Source organism: Schistocerca gregaria, chromosome 9 (genome assembly GCF_023897955.1).
Source record: "Schistocerca gregaria isolate iqSchGreg1 chromosome 9, iqSchGreg1.2, whole genome shotgun sequence".
Taxonomy (NCBI): domain Eukaryota; kingdom Metazoa; phylum Arthropoda; class Insecta; order Orthoptera; family Acrididae; genus Schistocerca; species Schistocerca gregaria.
Genome location: NC_064928.1, coordinates 239791243 through 239806890, shown reverse-complemented (window position 1 = coordinate 239806890; position 15648 = coordinate 239791243). Strand labels below are relative to the sequence as shown.

The following is a 15648-nucleotide window of genomic DNA, read 5'->3' as shown; positions in this document are numbered from 1 at the left end:
GTATTACAAAATGTTTACTGGGATGATCAGTAAGATGTTCTAGATATTTTTACAAGTGAAAAAAGTTTAGTGCTGTAGCAGCATTATATTTTGTGTGATGTGACTCATTAATTACTGCTGGAATTTCAAGGTGTAGACTTAGAGAAAGCTTTTGACAGTGTTGACTGGAATACTCTTTCAAATTCTGAAGGTGGCAGGGGTAAAATACAGGGACCGAAAGGCTGTTTACAATTTGTACAGAAACCAGATGGCAGTCATAAGAGTCAAGGGACATGAAAGGGAAGCAGTGGTTCGGAAGGGAGTGAGGCAGGGTTGTAGCCTATCCCCGATTTTATTCACTCTGTATATTGAGCAAGCAGTGAAGGAGACATAAGAAAAATTCGGGGTAGGTATTAAAATCCACGGAGAAGAAATAAAAACTTTGAGGTTCGCCTATGACATTGTAATTCTGTCAGAGACAGCAAAGGACTTGGAACAGCAGTTGAACGGAATGGACAGTGTCTTGAAACAACAACAATAGCAAAACGAGGGTAATTGAATGTAGTCAAATTAAGTCGGATGACGCTGAGGGAATTAGATTAGGAAATGAGACACTTAAAGTAGTAAAGGAGTTTTGCTATTTGGGGAGCAAAATAACTGATGAATGTCGAAGTAGAGAGGATATAAAATGCAGACTGGCAAGGAAAGCGTTTCTGAAGAAGAGAAATTTGTTAACTTTGAGTATAGATTTAAGTGCCAGGAAGTCGTATCTGAAAGTATTTGAATGGAGTGTAGCCATGTATAAAGTGAAAGATGTATGATAAATAGTTTACACAAGAATAGAATAGAAGCTTTCGGATTGTGGTGCTACAGAAGAATGCTGAAAATTAAATGGGTAGATCACATAACTAATGAGGAAGTATTGAATAGGATTGGGGAGAAGAGAAGTTTGTGGCACAACTTGACTAGAAGAAGGGATCAGTTGCTAGGACGTGTTCTGAGGCATCAAGGGATCACCAATTTAGTATTGGAGGGCAGCATGGAGGGTAAAAACTATAGAGGGAGACAAAGAGATGAATACACTAAGCAGATTCAGAAGGATGTAGTCTCAGGACTGAAGACCACAACAACAACATATTGACATTAGGATAGTAGAAGAAAGTTCCTTGTACTTATCAACTAAATGGTTAGCGAGAGAAGACGAGTCTACCATGAAATTGAAGTTTCGTTATTATTGTGCTCTAATGCTCAGTATAACTGCGCAAGGACTGTTCAATGTCTTATGTGTAAGTGCTTTTTTGTATAAGAAAATAATTGCCTGTTGACTGTATGAAAATGTTTGTAAACATAACTGTAAACTTTCTAAATCCACAAAACTTTGCTCATATGCCGCCAAGCCTGTTCAGTTTTTGACAGTGAAACTGTTCTTACAAAGTCACCTAAATGCCATGAATACATATATGTACAGAAAATGAAAAAAAAATGTGAGTAAGAATGACCAAGATCATTGCAATTGCACTTTGTTTGACTATGTGTAAGATTTTGTTCCATAAGTCTCACATGACTGTCCGTATGCTGCATCAAAGCTTCATGTATCTTTATATGCCAACAACAAAATAGTGAAGTGTTATCTGAGTTTCAACATATCTTACTCGAAATGACAGCTGTTTTTTGTTAATGTTCGTCACAAGTTGGGACACCCAGATGTTAAATTTCTTGTTCTCCATCAGCTGGAATGATACATTGTTTTCCTTGAATATTTTTTTACTTTGTCATTGCACAAATGTGTTTCACTGGTTAATTCTTCAGAACTTAGTGTCAAAATTTCCACTTGTTCACTAACTTCTTTTACTGTTTTTATATGTTTGTTCTGATATTTTATCTGTGTAACCATTTCACTCAGAACTACAGCGTTGATTTTAGCTGACAATTTGCACTTTTTCTAGATACAGAATTGTTTATTGGTTGAAGATCATTTTTAATTTCTGTCATTACTGATAAATTTTGTATTTTCATTGTCTTTTACTCCTGTGATTTTTCTGTTATCTTCCTATGATTTTTTTATTTCTTCCTTAAGTGATTTATGATTTTCTTTTCTCATTATGTGTTTCTCTAAGCATGTGATGAACAGGTTCTAGACAATTTGCGATTTGTGCAGTGTGGTTCTATATAGTAGTTCAGTTAAGATGATGTGTGTTGTGTTCATTCAAAAAAAAATTGACACAAAACCTCATTGTGATGTGTCTTTACCAGTTGTTGTAAAATTTCACATGACTGTGGTGACTTCTGTAAGCTTTCGTTAGACTGTAGCAATGCTTTAGCATTTCTTGTGGACAAATTTTGATAAGTTGACAATCTGTCTTTGTAGCTACGGCACAAGAAACAAAAGTGCAAACAAGGAAATATCTAAAAAAAAAGCAAGTGGCGTTTCCTTATGTGAGTAAAAATCTTAAGAATTAACATGAACATCTTTTGTAATGAAGTGCTTTTTGATGGAGAAAGCAAACCAAACGGTATGTGTTTCATTTAGATAACTGATGTTTTACCTCAATAAAATGAAACATTTGGTGACAAAAAATGGATTTCTTTGGAGTTACAAGACAGATTTAAAATACCTCCACTGATTTGAGATATAACCTCAGGCCTCTTGAAAGAAGTGTTTAAGGCGGGCAAGAATTTTGTAAACCCACATTGTAGGTGACTGCCAATCAAATGTTCGTTCTACTATGATCATTACTCTTGATTATTACCCACTGTTTTATATCTGTTAATTTACAGGTGTTGCGTCATTTCTAGTTCTACAAATATATGAGTACATAGCGTAAAAACCGCCAGCGGCTGACAATTTTCTTCTTATTGTCCATGCTTTCTAACATATAAACTACGTTTGAAGTGACATAATGTACTAGAACAAATAAAATGTGTATAAAACGCCAAACTGTACAATGTACTTGGGGGTGAGACAGTCCCCAAGCTCTGAAATCCATCGCCCATGGCCTGTGGCCTGCTGAGGAGCAGAGCAATCTTGGGTCCATGGAAAAACCATGAAAATCCGCTGCATTATGCCATATACCAACAGACCTTGCCTGTGGGCAGATGGGTGAGACTAGATCCGATGGGCAGGGCCTGCACGTTAGTGGGAATCGAATGGCTTCAGACTGGCAGGCCGAACCCATTACAAATAACTGCAGAAACAGCATCCAGTTTTGGTCCATCACGGAAATCCAATCATGCCGCCAGCTATTGGCGAGCCACAGGCACCATGTTGATGAAATGAGACCATGGTGATCAATCCATGCGACACATAAGTTGTTCAAATACTCTGAGAATCAATAATAATGATAGGTAGGAACTCACCATAAAGATGATTGCCGAGCTGCAAACAGCTACATAGAAAAGACAATCTCACTCTCAAGACTAAATTTTCAGCCACACATTTTGTCAGAAAACAAGAGCACACACATATTCACACAATAATTCAGACAGCTCATGCATACATGAGTGCAGTCTCCGTCCGCGCCGTCTAGTCTCTGAGACTAGACCTAAACACACCACTCCTCATACCTTCCTGCGTGTCGTCGGCAGCTGCTAGGCTGGCGGCAAGAAATGGTGGCAGCACTGACTGCAAGCTGAGGGGAGTTGTAGGATGGGGAGAAGTAGTAGCAATTCAAATTTCCCTAATAATTTCCGACGTGTGTTTGAAATTCCCTGATATTCCCTGTTTTCCAGAACCTGTGGCAACACTATCTTTGCTACTCATCTGAACATCCGCAAAATGTCGGTACTAGTTTGCTAAAGTACATCTAATCAATCGCAAAATACATGCATAAACAAACTGCACTGCCTCACACTCCTATAAGGAGCCCAAATACAAACACTCAGTCACAGACTCAAGCAGTCACACACCAACAAGACATACCAAACACAAATAAAGTTAATTTACAATAGTAATAATTAACTGGGTAGGTGATGGACTATATGTTAAATTGCTAATCTGTCTGGTTTTAAGTCAAAGTGGCATGATGAAATAATAAAGACTTGTGCCTCAAAAGCGCTCAATCTACGAGAATTTATGTCTCTTCGAATAAAGATGATCAATAATATGAATCTAACAGGTTGTGGATATATTGAAATTTCATACCACTCAATTTCAAGGAAGATATGGTAAATGTTTTTGCACTGCAAAATTATAATACCGCTAACTTTTATGATTTCATTTTTATATAATAGAGGGAAACATTCCACGTGGGAAAAATATATCTAAAAACAAAGATGATGCAACTTACCAAACGAAAGCGCTGGCATGTTGATAGACACACAAAGAAACACAAACATTCACACAAAATTCAAGCTTTCGCAACGAACGATTGGTTCATCAGGAAAGAGGGAAGGAGAGGGAAAGACGAAAGGATGTGGGTTTTAAGTGAGAGGGTACGGAGTCATTCCAATCCCTGGAGCGGAAAGACCTCAGGGGGGAAAAAGGACAGGTACACACTCGCACACACACCCACACACACACATCCATCTGCACAAACACAGACACAAGCAGACATTTGTAAAGGCTAAGAGTTTGGGCAGATATGTCAGTTGAGGCGGAAGTACAGAGGCAAAGATGATGTTGAATGATGGGTGACGTATGAGCGGCGGCAACTTGAAATTAGCTGAGGTTGAGGCCTGGTGGGTAACCTAAAACCTCTTTCCTCATTACCTTAGCCAGCTTCATCCTGACTCACAACTTCTTCACTTTCGAAGGCCAGACATACCAACAATTAAAGGGAACAGCCATGGGTACCAGGATGGCCCCCTCGTACGCCAACCTATTTATTGGTTGCTTAGAGGAAGCCATGGTTACTCAGGCCTGCCAACCCAAAGTTTGATACAGATTTATTGATGACATCTTCAAGATCTGGACTCACAGTGAAGAAGAACTCCAGAATTTGCTCTCCAACCTCAACTCCTTTGGTTCCATCAGATTCACCTGGTCCTACTCCAAATCCCATGCCACTTTCCTTGACGTTGACCTCCTTCTGTCCAATGGCCAGCTTCACACATCCGTCCACATCAAACCCACCAACAAGCAACAGTACCTCCATTATGACAGCTGCCACTCATTCCACATCAAACGGTCCCTTCCCTGCAGCGTAGGTCTTCATGGCAAACGAATCTGTTCCAGTCCAGAATCCCTGTACCATTACACCAACAACCTGAAAACAGCTTTCGCATCCCGCAACTACCCTCCCAACCTGGTACAGAAGCAAATTACCAGAGCCACTTCCTTATCCCCTCAAACCCAGAACCTCCCACAGAAGAACCCCAAAAGTGCCCCACTTCTGACAGGATACTTTCTGGGACTGGATCAGACTCTGAATGTGGCTCTCCAGAGATACGACTTCCTCAAATCCTGCCCTGAAATGAGATACATCATTCATGAAATCCTCCCCACTCCACCAAGAGTGTCTTTCCGTCGTCCACCTAACCTTCGTAACCTCTTCGTTCATCCCTATGAAATCCCCAAACAACCTTCCATACCCTCTGGCTCCTACCCTTGTAACCGCCCCCTGTGTTAAACCTGTCCCATGCACCCTCGCACCACTACCTACTCCAGTCCTATAACCCAGAAGGTGTACACGATCAAAGGCAGAGCCACCTGTGAAGGCACCCACATGATTTACCAACTGAACTGCCTACACTGTGAAGCTTTCTATGTGGGAATGACCAGCAACAAACTGTCTATTCGCATGAATGGACACAGGCAGACAGTATTTGTTGGTAATGAGGATCCCCCTGTGGCTAAACATGCCTTGGTGCATGGCCAGCACATGTTGGCATAGTGTTACATCGTCCTGGTTATCTGGATACTTCCCACTAACACCAACCTGTCAGAACTCTGGAGATGGGAACTTGCCATTCAGTATATCCTCTTTTCCCTCTTCATTGAGTGTCATCGTAAAGAATCTGTTAATGTTTTGGCTGCCATCAAACACATATTCTGAGAAGACCTACCACTCGTCGAATAAAACTGATTGTTGCAGTATATCTCTGGACTCTTCCGTCATCGCTGAGCTCAGATCGCTACGTACCACTGAATTCAGTGCACTGAAGGGTTCACTCCAAACAATAAATAAATGTATTATAGAACACAAGGGATGACCCAGGATTGGTTTAACTGATATGTTTCTTGGAAAAACATAGATTAGTGGCAACAGTCAGCACATGCACTATTTTATGTATGAGAGGCATTCAATAAGTAACGCAACACTTTTTTTTTTCTAAAAGCAGATTGGTGTTATTCAAGATTCCAATACACATTATTCCTTGTTGTGATGACAAATGCCTCACCCAACGACTCGCCATGCTTTCGTTCACTGGTAGACATTCTGCAAGCACCTATGAATATCAGCGATGACGTGATTTTCTGTCTAACGAAACTCAGTGACAGCTCTGTGCTTCGAGCGCAGCTCCGTTACAGACGACATTTTGTAGGCAGCATATAGTTCCACCAGCTATTGGAACTTCATGATACTATAAGGGCTGAAGCGGTAATGTTCGACGATCCCAAAACAAATTCCGCATTTTCTTAAACAGAAATAGCCCCAGAAGAAAGTAGTGTAGCATTACTTATTCAACACCCATCGTAAAAACAGTACAAAATAGATGCAGGTCTACCACTGTGTTGCAGTTATATGTTTAAGATTCATGTTTGTTTTCAGGTGCGCAGCATGCTCTTACACGGGAAGATCAGAACAGCAGAAAAAGGAAGGACTCTTTCGCAGAAGGGGAAGAAAGTGAAGCCCAAATATGTTCATCCACAATGGTCGAGGACTCGTCCTCCAGCACATGGAGAGAGCTACATACCTAACTGTGCCACACAGTTCCTGTCTGGTGTCACTCCACCCCGAGTAGGGGGTAATGTGGTGCTGCAGGGGGCAAGGTCTTCAACAGCCGCCAGTTGCAGTAGCCAGACACAACCGCAGCACACCTACTTGAAGTATAGCGACGAGAGTGACATAAACTCGTCACTATATCACAGTGCAGAAACTGGCGATGTCAACAATCTACATGTGCTTACAAATTTAGAAAGACATACGGTTGAGAGGCGATCTCAGCTGGACAGCACTTTGGCTGCTCACGAGAGCTGGTTTGGACGTGCTGGCGAAACATGGCAATGCCTCGGCACGGGAGACAGGCAACATGGACAGCGGGCAGGATTTGACTGGCAGAATGGGGATGGAGATACGCCACTGGTCAGTGCAGTGCAGAGGGAAGGTGCCGATGTTGCTAGCAATGGATTTCATCACGTACTTGAAATATTCATTTTCATTTTAATATCAGTGCTAATCATGAAGACTTTCAACTAGATTCATCATCACCTAATAGTATTTTAGCGGAATTATTAGCAATATGGACTTCAGAAGGGGATCGAAAAGTGCTGAAAATCGTTCATCATGATATGTGATAAGTGGCTGCTGAATCTATGATCCAATCACTTGCCAGCCAGAAGACAAATTGGACACAAAGTGCAGTGTATTTGTATGCATTTATTTACTTAAAATAATAATATTTTGTTGTAACTGACTTTAAATTAAATTTTTCACAGAGATAAGTGGTGTGTATATCAGTGTTATAAAATTTATACTTCTTTCACCATAACCACACTGAAATTTGTACTTAGATAATTCAATCTATGCAATTGCTGCTGATGTCTTTACCCTATGGTTGGTTGTATAGTCATGAAACCAAAAGCCATAATAAATAAGCATTCTTTCATATTTGCTTGAGTGCTGGAAAGACTACCAAGCATATGGGAATCAGTTCTAAACTCTTTCCTTTGTCTTCTGACAGTCTTTTGTAATTTATTTTTCTTTACCAGAATTGAGGCATTTCTCGCGTTTGTTATTCAATTTGACAGATCCTTTGACTTGCTTATTTTGATCTCCTGTAGCCTTTGTTTCCACAGAAGTACACAATGTATTCCTGGCTAAGCTCTCCTGTTATCAACGTTACTCATTGAGTGTTAAAGGAGCCATAAATTTGCTACAAATTGCTGTACCCACATATTTTGTGAGTTCATCAATTCCAGTAGGGATTTGATATTGCAGTGATACGATACTACATTTTTTATGTTTTGTGTAGTACATGTTTCTACATTTATGAGCAATTTTTGCACCATGTTCTGATTCGAAATTTGAGACCCAAAAATACCTTACAATATCTAGATCATAAAATATGGAGTGTGCAGATAAACAGGGTGCAATGGGTTTAAGTGCAGATGCTTCAATCGGTGACTAAGGATGGTGCATTAAATAACATTATGCCAGAATGTATGCCATTTGCAGAGTAGTAGTACTATTATACAATAATACTATTTCATAATTATACTATTAAAAGTAGTATGTTTTCAGATTGTGTAGTACCTCCAAGTACACATGGCAGAAGCAAGCCATTAATGTCTGTTTTCCTCTGGCCACCTGGTCAGATGTTCAAATATTGATGTGTGGACGCAAGACCGTTAGTGAATACTGACAGGAGTAGTCCCCTTCACAATGCAGTTACGACCATGTGGAAAATATCATGTCATAAAGCTTGCGACATGTTTGTAGGAAGACTGTTTGTTTGAGACAGAAAGAAAAAACAATCAACACACTCATGTATATACATAGTAACTCACCACATAATAATATCTGCAGTTATACCCGTTATGACATGTACAAATAACGTTCTGGAGCTAATCAGAAAGGCAAACAAACTGTGAAATCAGTAACCTAGTGTGGGCTAAGGCCAACATGGGCATACACTGCTCTGAAATTACAGGCCAGCTAGCAAAACAAAGCACAGGATGGGACTCCTTTCTTCTATAGGCTGGATGCACAATAACAGGCAGTACTTCACTCGATGGTGGTTTGATCAAGGACAGAAAATGGCAGACATTGTGATACATTCAGATCATCCATTCCAACATATAACTGTTTCTGGTCTTGAAGAATAATGACCTCCTTCATTAGCATGCTAGCATAGGGCCAGTGCATGGTACAAATAAAGTGATATTTATAGACTAACACAACCAAATTCTCCTTAATGCACAGAACATGAACAGTAAATGGGAAATCATTTACTACTTGGATGTTCCAAGTATTCAAAAACAACACAAATAACTATATAGTGCAATAATGAAGAGCAGATTTCCATTACCACCCAGAGTGGTGGATATTTTAAGCAGGTTTTCGACACTGCCATGCATTCAACAGTAGGAACATATCTTTTTCAAACAAGACTGTGTGTGAAAACGAGTATTTTTCATGTAAGTGCTAACACTGTGGCTGGCCGGGTTGGCTGAGCAGTTCTAGGCGCTAAAGTCTGGAACCGCGCGACTGCTACGGTCGCAGGTTCGAATCCTGCCTTGGGCATGGATGCGTGTGATGTCGTTAGGTTAGTTAGGTTTAAGAAGTTCTAAGCTCTAGGGGACTGATGACCTCAGAAGTTAAGTCCCATAGCACTCAGAGCCATTTGAACCATTTTGAACTAACACAGTGCAACATAATGGCTGAATTGCAAACTGTAAGGAACAGTCATATGGAAACAAGACTGATGGAAAAACAGAGTAAGTAAACTGTTTGTTAAAGAAACTTATTTTAAAGGTAATCGTAATAACTGTATATATTTACCCCACTGTGCGACAAGGTCGTCAGTGTCTTCAAGGAAAAATATTTGCGGCTGCCTACAGAACCATGAGTGTACTCAGGTGCGCAGCTCTTCATCCAAAGCATATCAGCAGCCGTGAATTTATCTCTTATGGACTCCAAAAATATGAAATGGCATGGGGAGGGATCTGGACTTTGTGGACGATGTGTAAGGGCTTCCCAGCGAAACATTTTACTGTTTACTCTTAACAACCTTTGTGACATAGGGTTAAATATCATTTTTACTCTTACCAACAGATTCAACAAGCACAAAACTGAGGATGGGGCAACAATGTACTTTGTGTCAATATTTTTACATGCCGCGACCTTCCTACATTCACACCGCCATTATAGTCGCTAAGGGTGTGTTTCAGCAACAGCATGCTTTCCATATATTTAGATGTATAAGTGAACCAAGACCATTTGAAGTTACTCCAGGCGTACCAGAGCTTTGCTGGAACAAACACACTCACATATTTTTATAAGTATAGATTTGTCACAAATTACTAAGAAGTATAGTCAGAATAAATGTTGATGCGACCTTAAGAGGAAACTAACAGGCAGGCCAATTTCTCGCTGATTAAACTGTTGCATGCTGTAGGACACATAAGCACTCTTACATATACCAGGCAGTGACACCAACACCCACTCCATGTATTGATTTGATCCAGCAATGCAGTATTTTGCTCAAAACCACTCATAGAGACCAAAATATAAAATTGAATTTAGCAGTGTTCACCTGTATTTTTGATGGGCTTGAATACAGGTACAATAATTAATGTTGTTCAGACCTCAAGAATTTAAATTTTTATTTATGTTACACTGAAAACTTACAGAAGCACGTTTAATCTGCTGTTGATTATTTGAATATTATAGGTTATCCCATATGATCAAATCCAGTTGCCATGTTTGTAGAATATTTAACAACCATTTCTGATCCTAGGGACGTAAATATTTTCGTATCAGGAAAACAAGAAAAAATAGTACAACAACCCAAATGATTGTAAGGAGAAACTGCCTGGTAGGATTTTGCACAGAGCATAATTTCATCCTTGTTAACAATTGGTTTAGGACTCAGAAAAAAGCTTGTATTCCTCAATTTTATCTGGCGATACTGGAAATTTTACAGGTAGATGGCAAAATGGTAAGACAGGGATTTCTATATCAGATTTTTAACTGTAAATGATTTACAGTGGTAGACACGCACCTTCACTGTAATATCTGTAGGCTAAAACTGAAGAAGTGGTTAAAAATGTAGGAAATTATGGATATGGGCACTGGATAAGTTAAAATATCAGGGATTGTTGAGAGTTCTGAAGAGAGAATTACGCAACATTTAACTGAAACTGTGAAAAGGATTATAACAGAAGAAAACTGGGTACCTTTCAGAGATGAAATAACCGAAACAAAATGCGATCAAACAGGCAAAAAGGCAAAGATGGTAGGAGCATTTTGATAGTAAGAGATATTTAATAAAACAGATGAAAAGAGAAAAATATGAAACTGCAGATGATGAACCACGAAAAAAGTTTTACAGGGTTGTAAAAGGTGAGAATGAAAAAAGTTAAAAATGGCACAGCACGATTGGCCAGAGGAGAAACCTGCATGTTTATGAGATGGCTAGGTGTCAACGATAGGAAAACTAAGAGACATATGCAGATAAGTGAAGCACATACATGATGAGGTAGGAGATGTGATACTGCTACAAGAATTTAGCAGAGGAGCATGTGGCGTCTCTGGCGCAGAGCACCCTATCTTTGTGTCTTTGCTTCTTTGGACTGATTTGTTATAGTCTTTTCCTTTAGGCGCTCAACTCGTTCTACTGCCATGTTTGTTATATATCAGTGATTAATAAATGCGTATTCAATACTTAGTGTTTGTTATCTCCAACAAATCTTATGTGACAAGCGCAGTGGTGACCCCAGCATGAATGTTAAATTTTGGTGGTTGAAATTATATTTATTATTATGATTTTATTTCTAATTCTTTTGACCACCATCGTCTCATTGTGAGTTATTTTCTGCTTGTTTTCGTCATTTATGAACTTCATGTGCCAGCCCACATTGTTTCCGCCTCAGTGGATCTACTAGTGACTTTTGTTACAACGCGCCCCACCAACTCTGCTGATTGCGACCATGTGTGGACAATTATATCTAATTCGAACTTGGTTACAAGTGAACAGTTATCTACAGCTGGCCAAGCTGGTGGCCACCTAACCTTATCTGGCTCAACATGGACGACCTTCCAGTTAAAGGCACTATGGTTTAACCTTCACGTACACTGCTACCTCCGGGATGGCTTGACATGCCAGCAAAGTTCCAAAGTTCCAGAACTGCAAATCAAAAATTTCTATGCATGTGGTAGCACGTTATAATTTACCTAGTGTCGCAACACCCACCTTCCCCCCACATTCTTATGGCGCCGACCATTCGACCAACGCCGGTTACTGGATAAGCCCTCCTATGGCTTCACTGCGACCACCTCCCACTTGCTGTTGCAAACCTATGCTGTGTATGTTGCATGCAGCCACCGTCCCACACAGGCCTCGGACGATGCAGTGATCACCACTACTGCATTTGCAGTGTTGGATGCACCCTGCTCTGCCCACACCGATCTCCATCTGCTGGTGTTACCAGGTTCCCTAAGCTACCTGCATTGCAAAAACACAATCCAAAAACTTGGGTCACCTCTGTGGACCACCTCCTGCAGGTCCACAGTATTTCAGATGACAAAGCCCGTTTTTTCTGACGAGCCATTTCTACACACGTACAGGCCTCATCAGTGACCTGCTCCTCTCACCGCCCACCTCACACAATTATACGATGGCCAAATCAGTGCTTATCGATTGTCTTTCCCACCCTCCAACAGAGGCTATCCATCACATTGTTCATGAAGAGCATCTTGATAACCACAGCCCTTCGCAACTTTGGCGACACCTACTTGTATTAATTAATGATCAAGAATTGCCTGACACCATGCTTTGGACATTGTGGATGGTCAAAAAGCCTTTTGACCTGCAACTTCATCTTCTGTCTCATGTCACCAACCCACTTGAGTTTCGTTTACACATGGCGGATCAGGCCTACACTATTATTTGTAGCCGACACCGCCTGTCATGAACGACATCTCCGTCACCACCAATTGGAATGTCTGCACCTCCAGTTCGGCACCCTGTTGGCAGAGGCCAGCGCTCTCGCCTCGGGGTCTCAGCTGCCAGTCAGGAGCTACCACCTAGTGGCCTACGGGAGAGCCAGCTGGCTCCTGCCATCCGCTGGCCTCGCCCAAGCAGCAACCGGATCAGTTACCAGTCCCAATGAAGTCAGCTGCAGCCCACTCCCGCACCACACCACCACACCTACTGGCCTACCTGCTGTGCTGGTTCTATGTGTTGTGGTTGGCAGGAGAGCCAACACAGTGTTACTAAAGGAGTCCGAAATGCACGCGTTTTAGCTCACGCAGGCTGGCGTGAGGTCTGGAACATGACAAGGGAATTAGAATTGAGAAAAACGGACGTAGCTGGTGGAATAGTTAACTTTAATCCATTAATGGAGAACATCGCTCTTTATGGTACATGATTCACAATATCAATAGTACGGATACTGGCGCCTTGCTAGGTCCTAGCAAATAACGTAGCTGAAGGCTATGCTACCTATCGTCTCGGCAAATGAGAGCGCAGAAGTCAGTGAACCATCGCTAGCAAAGTCAGCTGTACAACTGGGCGAGTGCTAGGAAGTCTCTCTAGACCTGCCGTGTGGCGGCGCTCGGTCTGCAATCACTGATAGTGGCGACACGCGGGTCCGACGTATACTACCGGACCGCGGCCGATTTAAAGGCTACCACCTAGCAAGTGTGGTGTCTGGCGGTGACACCACATTCCTCCCCCGCAAATCGGCGTACGGTTGTGGAATAAGGCTTCCGCCTGCCGTGGGGAGGACCGCATGCTGACGTAAGTGACGAGGTGGGAAGCCTAACAACAGGCGAGGCTGTGCCACCCGCACCCTGCCATTCGGACCGCGGGGAGCTAGGAAACGCCTGAAAACCAGCTCCAGGGTGCACGCCAACATGCGGTGTATGCGCCCGTTGAGAGACAGGAGGGGCTGAAGGGTCGACCTCCATCGGGCCGGGGCACCCGACGGGCGAAGACGACATATGGTCCGGAGCGGGCAAGAGTTCCATGTCGGAGGACAACTGGTCACGGGAAGCGATCGGCCAGGGAGGCGCCCGGCGGCTGCAGCGGTGCGTCCACTGCGGGCATCGCCGGCAGGTGAACAGGCGGCGGCGGAGGTGGCGGCGCGTCGCCATGGGCAAAATGGAAGGCACCGTCGGTAACACCTGGGCCAGTAGATGGGTCCCCGGTGCGCTGACCGGACGGCACCGTCGCTGAAAGCAGATGGCGAGCGGCAGAGCCAGTGCGACGACAGAGGCGCAGCTGATTGAGATGCACCTCATCAGGGGCCCCCAAAACAAGATACATAGCACGTCCGAAGCGGCGAAGAATGCGCCATTCGAGCCAACGTCGTGAACCTCGATAGTGGCCATAGTAGACGTCGCCTGGAGCAAAAGAAGGTGTCTGCTGCTGCACAGGAACCTGATGCGGCGGATGTAGCAAAGACATCAAGGTTCGATGATGACGACCGTGGAGCAACTCAGCCGGCGAGCGACCATCTCGAGGCTGAGAGCGATACGAGGACAAAAAGAGCAATAACGCGTCCTCCCGAGAATGCGACTTTCAACATCAACATCTGTGACTTGAAAGTCCTGACCAAACGTTCAGTGGCGCAGTTTGACTGTGGCGAAAACGGCGCGGACGTCGATGTTGAATACCACTGGCCTTGCAGAATGACTGAAATTCTGCAGACATGAATTGTGGGCCATTGTCGGAAACAATAGCCTGTGGAAGACTTTCAATGCAAAAGATAGCGGATAACGCTTGGATGGTGACAGATGACGTCGTGGAAGACATCCGGACAACAAAAGGAAAATTACTGAATGAATCTACCACAACCAACCATCGAGCATTCCAGAATGGACCAGAAAAATCGATGTGTAAGCGTTGCCAAGGGGAAGTGGCTTTTGGCCATGCAAAGAATTTCCGCGGTGGTGCTGATTGTTGTTCGGCACACACCATGCTAGAAGAGCACATATTCGTAATCGCGGCATCGATTCCGAACCAAGTACAGTGGTGACGAGCAAGTTGTTTCGTTGTCACTATACCCCAATGTCCTTGGTGGAGAAGCTGTAAGACAGAGGACTAACGAACGTGGGACCACGACCCTGGACTGATCATTATCAGAACGAAACATCAAAACACCACGTCGTACAAAAAGTGTCTCCTTGTGAGCAAAAAATCGGCGAACCAACGGGTCCCCGATCCGTGACTTGGGCAAGGGCCATTGCGTAGCAACAAAACGCAGAACGGGAGCAAGGACAGGGTCGGCAGCTGTGGCTGTAGCTACACGACGAAAATCAATCGGAAACGATTCGACCACGTCATCGGTTTCCGCATCAATGAACATGCAAGCAAGTTCGGAGGAATCGAATGTCCTATCCTCAGCAACAGGCAAGCGGGACAACGCATCACGTTTCCGTGCTTAGCAGTGGACCGATACAAGATATCGTAGCGGTACTGCGAGAGGAAAATAGACCAGCGAATGAATTTCTGCGCTGTACGTGGAGGTACAGGCTTGGTCGGATGAAAAAGCGATGTCAAAGGTTTGTGGTCTGTGATTATGGTAAAGTGACGACCATGAAACTTTGTAACACCAAATACGAGAGCCAATGCTTCTTTCTCAATCTGTGAATAATTTCTTTGCGCAGACGAGAGCAATTTGGACGCAAAGGCAATAGGGCGATCGTGCGATCCATCTTTGTGCGCAAGCACAGCACCGATCCCGTAATCCGATGCATCCACCATCAAGAAGAGGGTCTTTTGGGGATCGAATGGCGTTAAGGCAAGTACTGGAAAGCAACGCCGGTTTCAACTGGCGAAAGG

The 15648-nt window shown here is 42.9% G+C and overlaps 1 protein-coding gene across 1 annotated transcript in view; it reads left to right on the top strand.

Annotated features, from left to right (window-relative positions):
* The window catches only part of LOC126291872 (uncharacterized), an 89617-nt gene extending 81869 nt beyond the window's left edge, over nt 1–7748 (top strand). Inside the window, exon 6 of the mRNA XM_049985592.1 lies at nt 6690–7748. Within this exon, the coding sequence (XP_049841549.1) occupies nt 6690–7337 (648 nt within the window). The 3' untranslated portion in view covers nt 7338–7748. The remainder of the gene's footprint in view (nt 1–6689) is intronic.
* The last annotated feature ends 7900 nt before the right edge of the window (nt 7749–15648 follow it).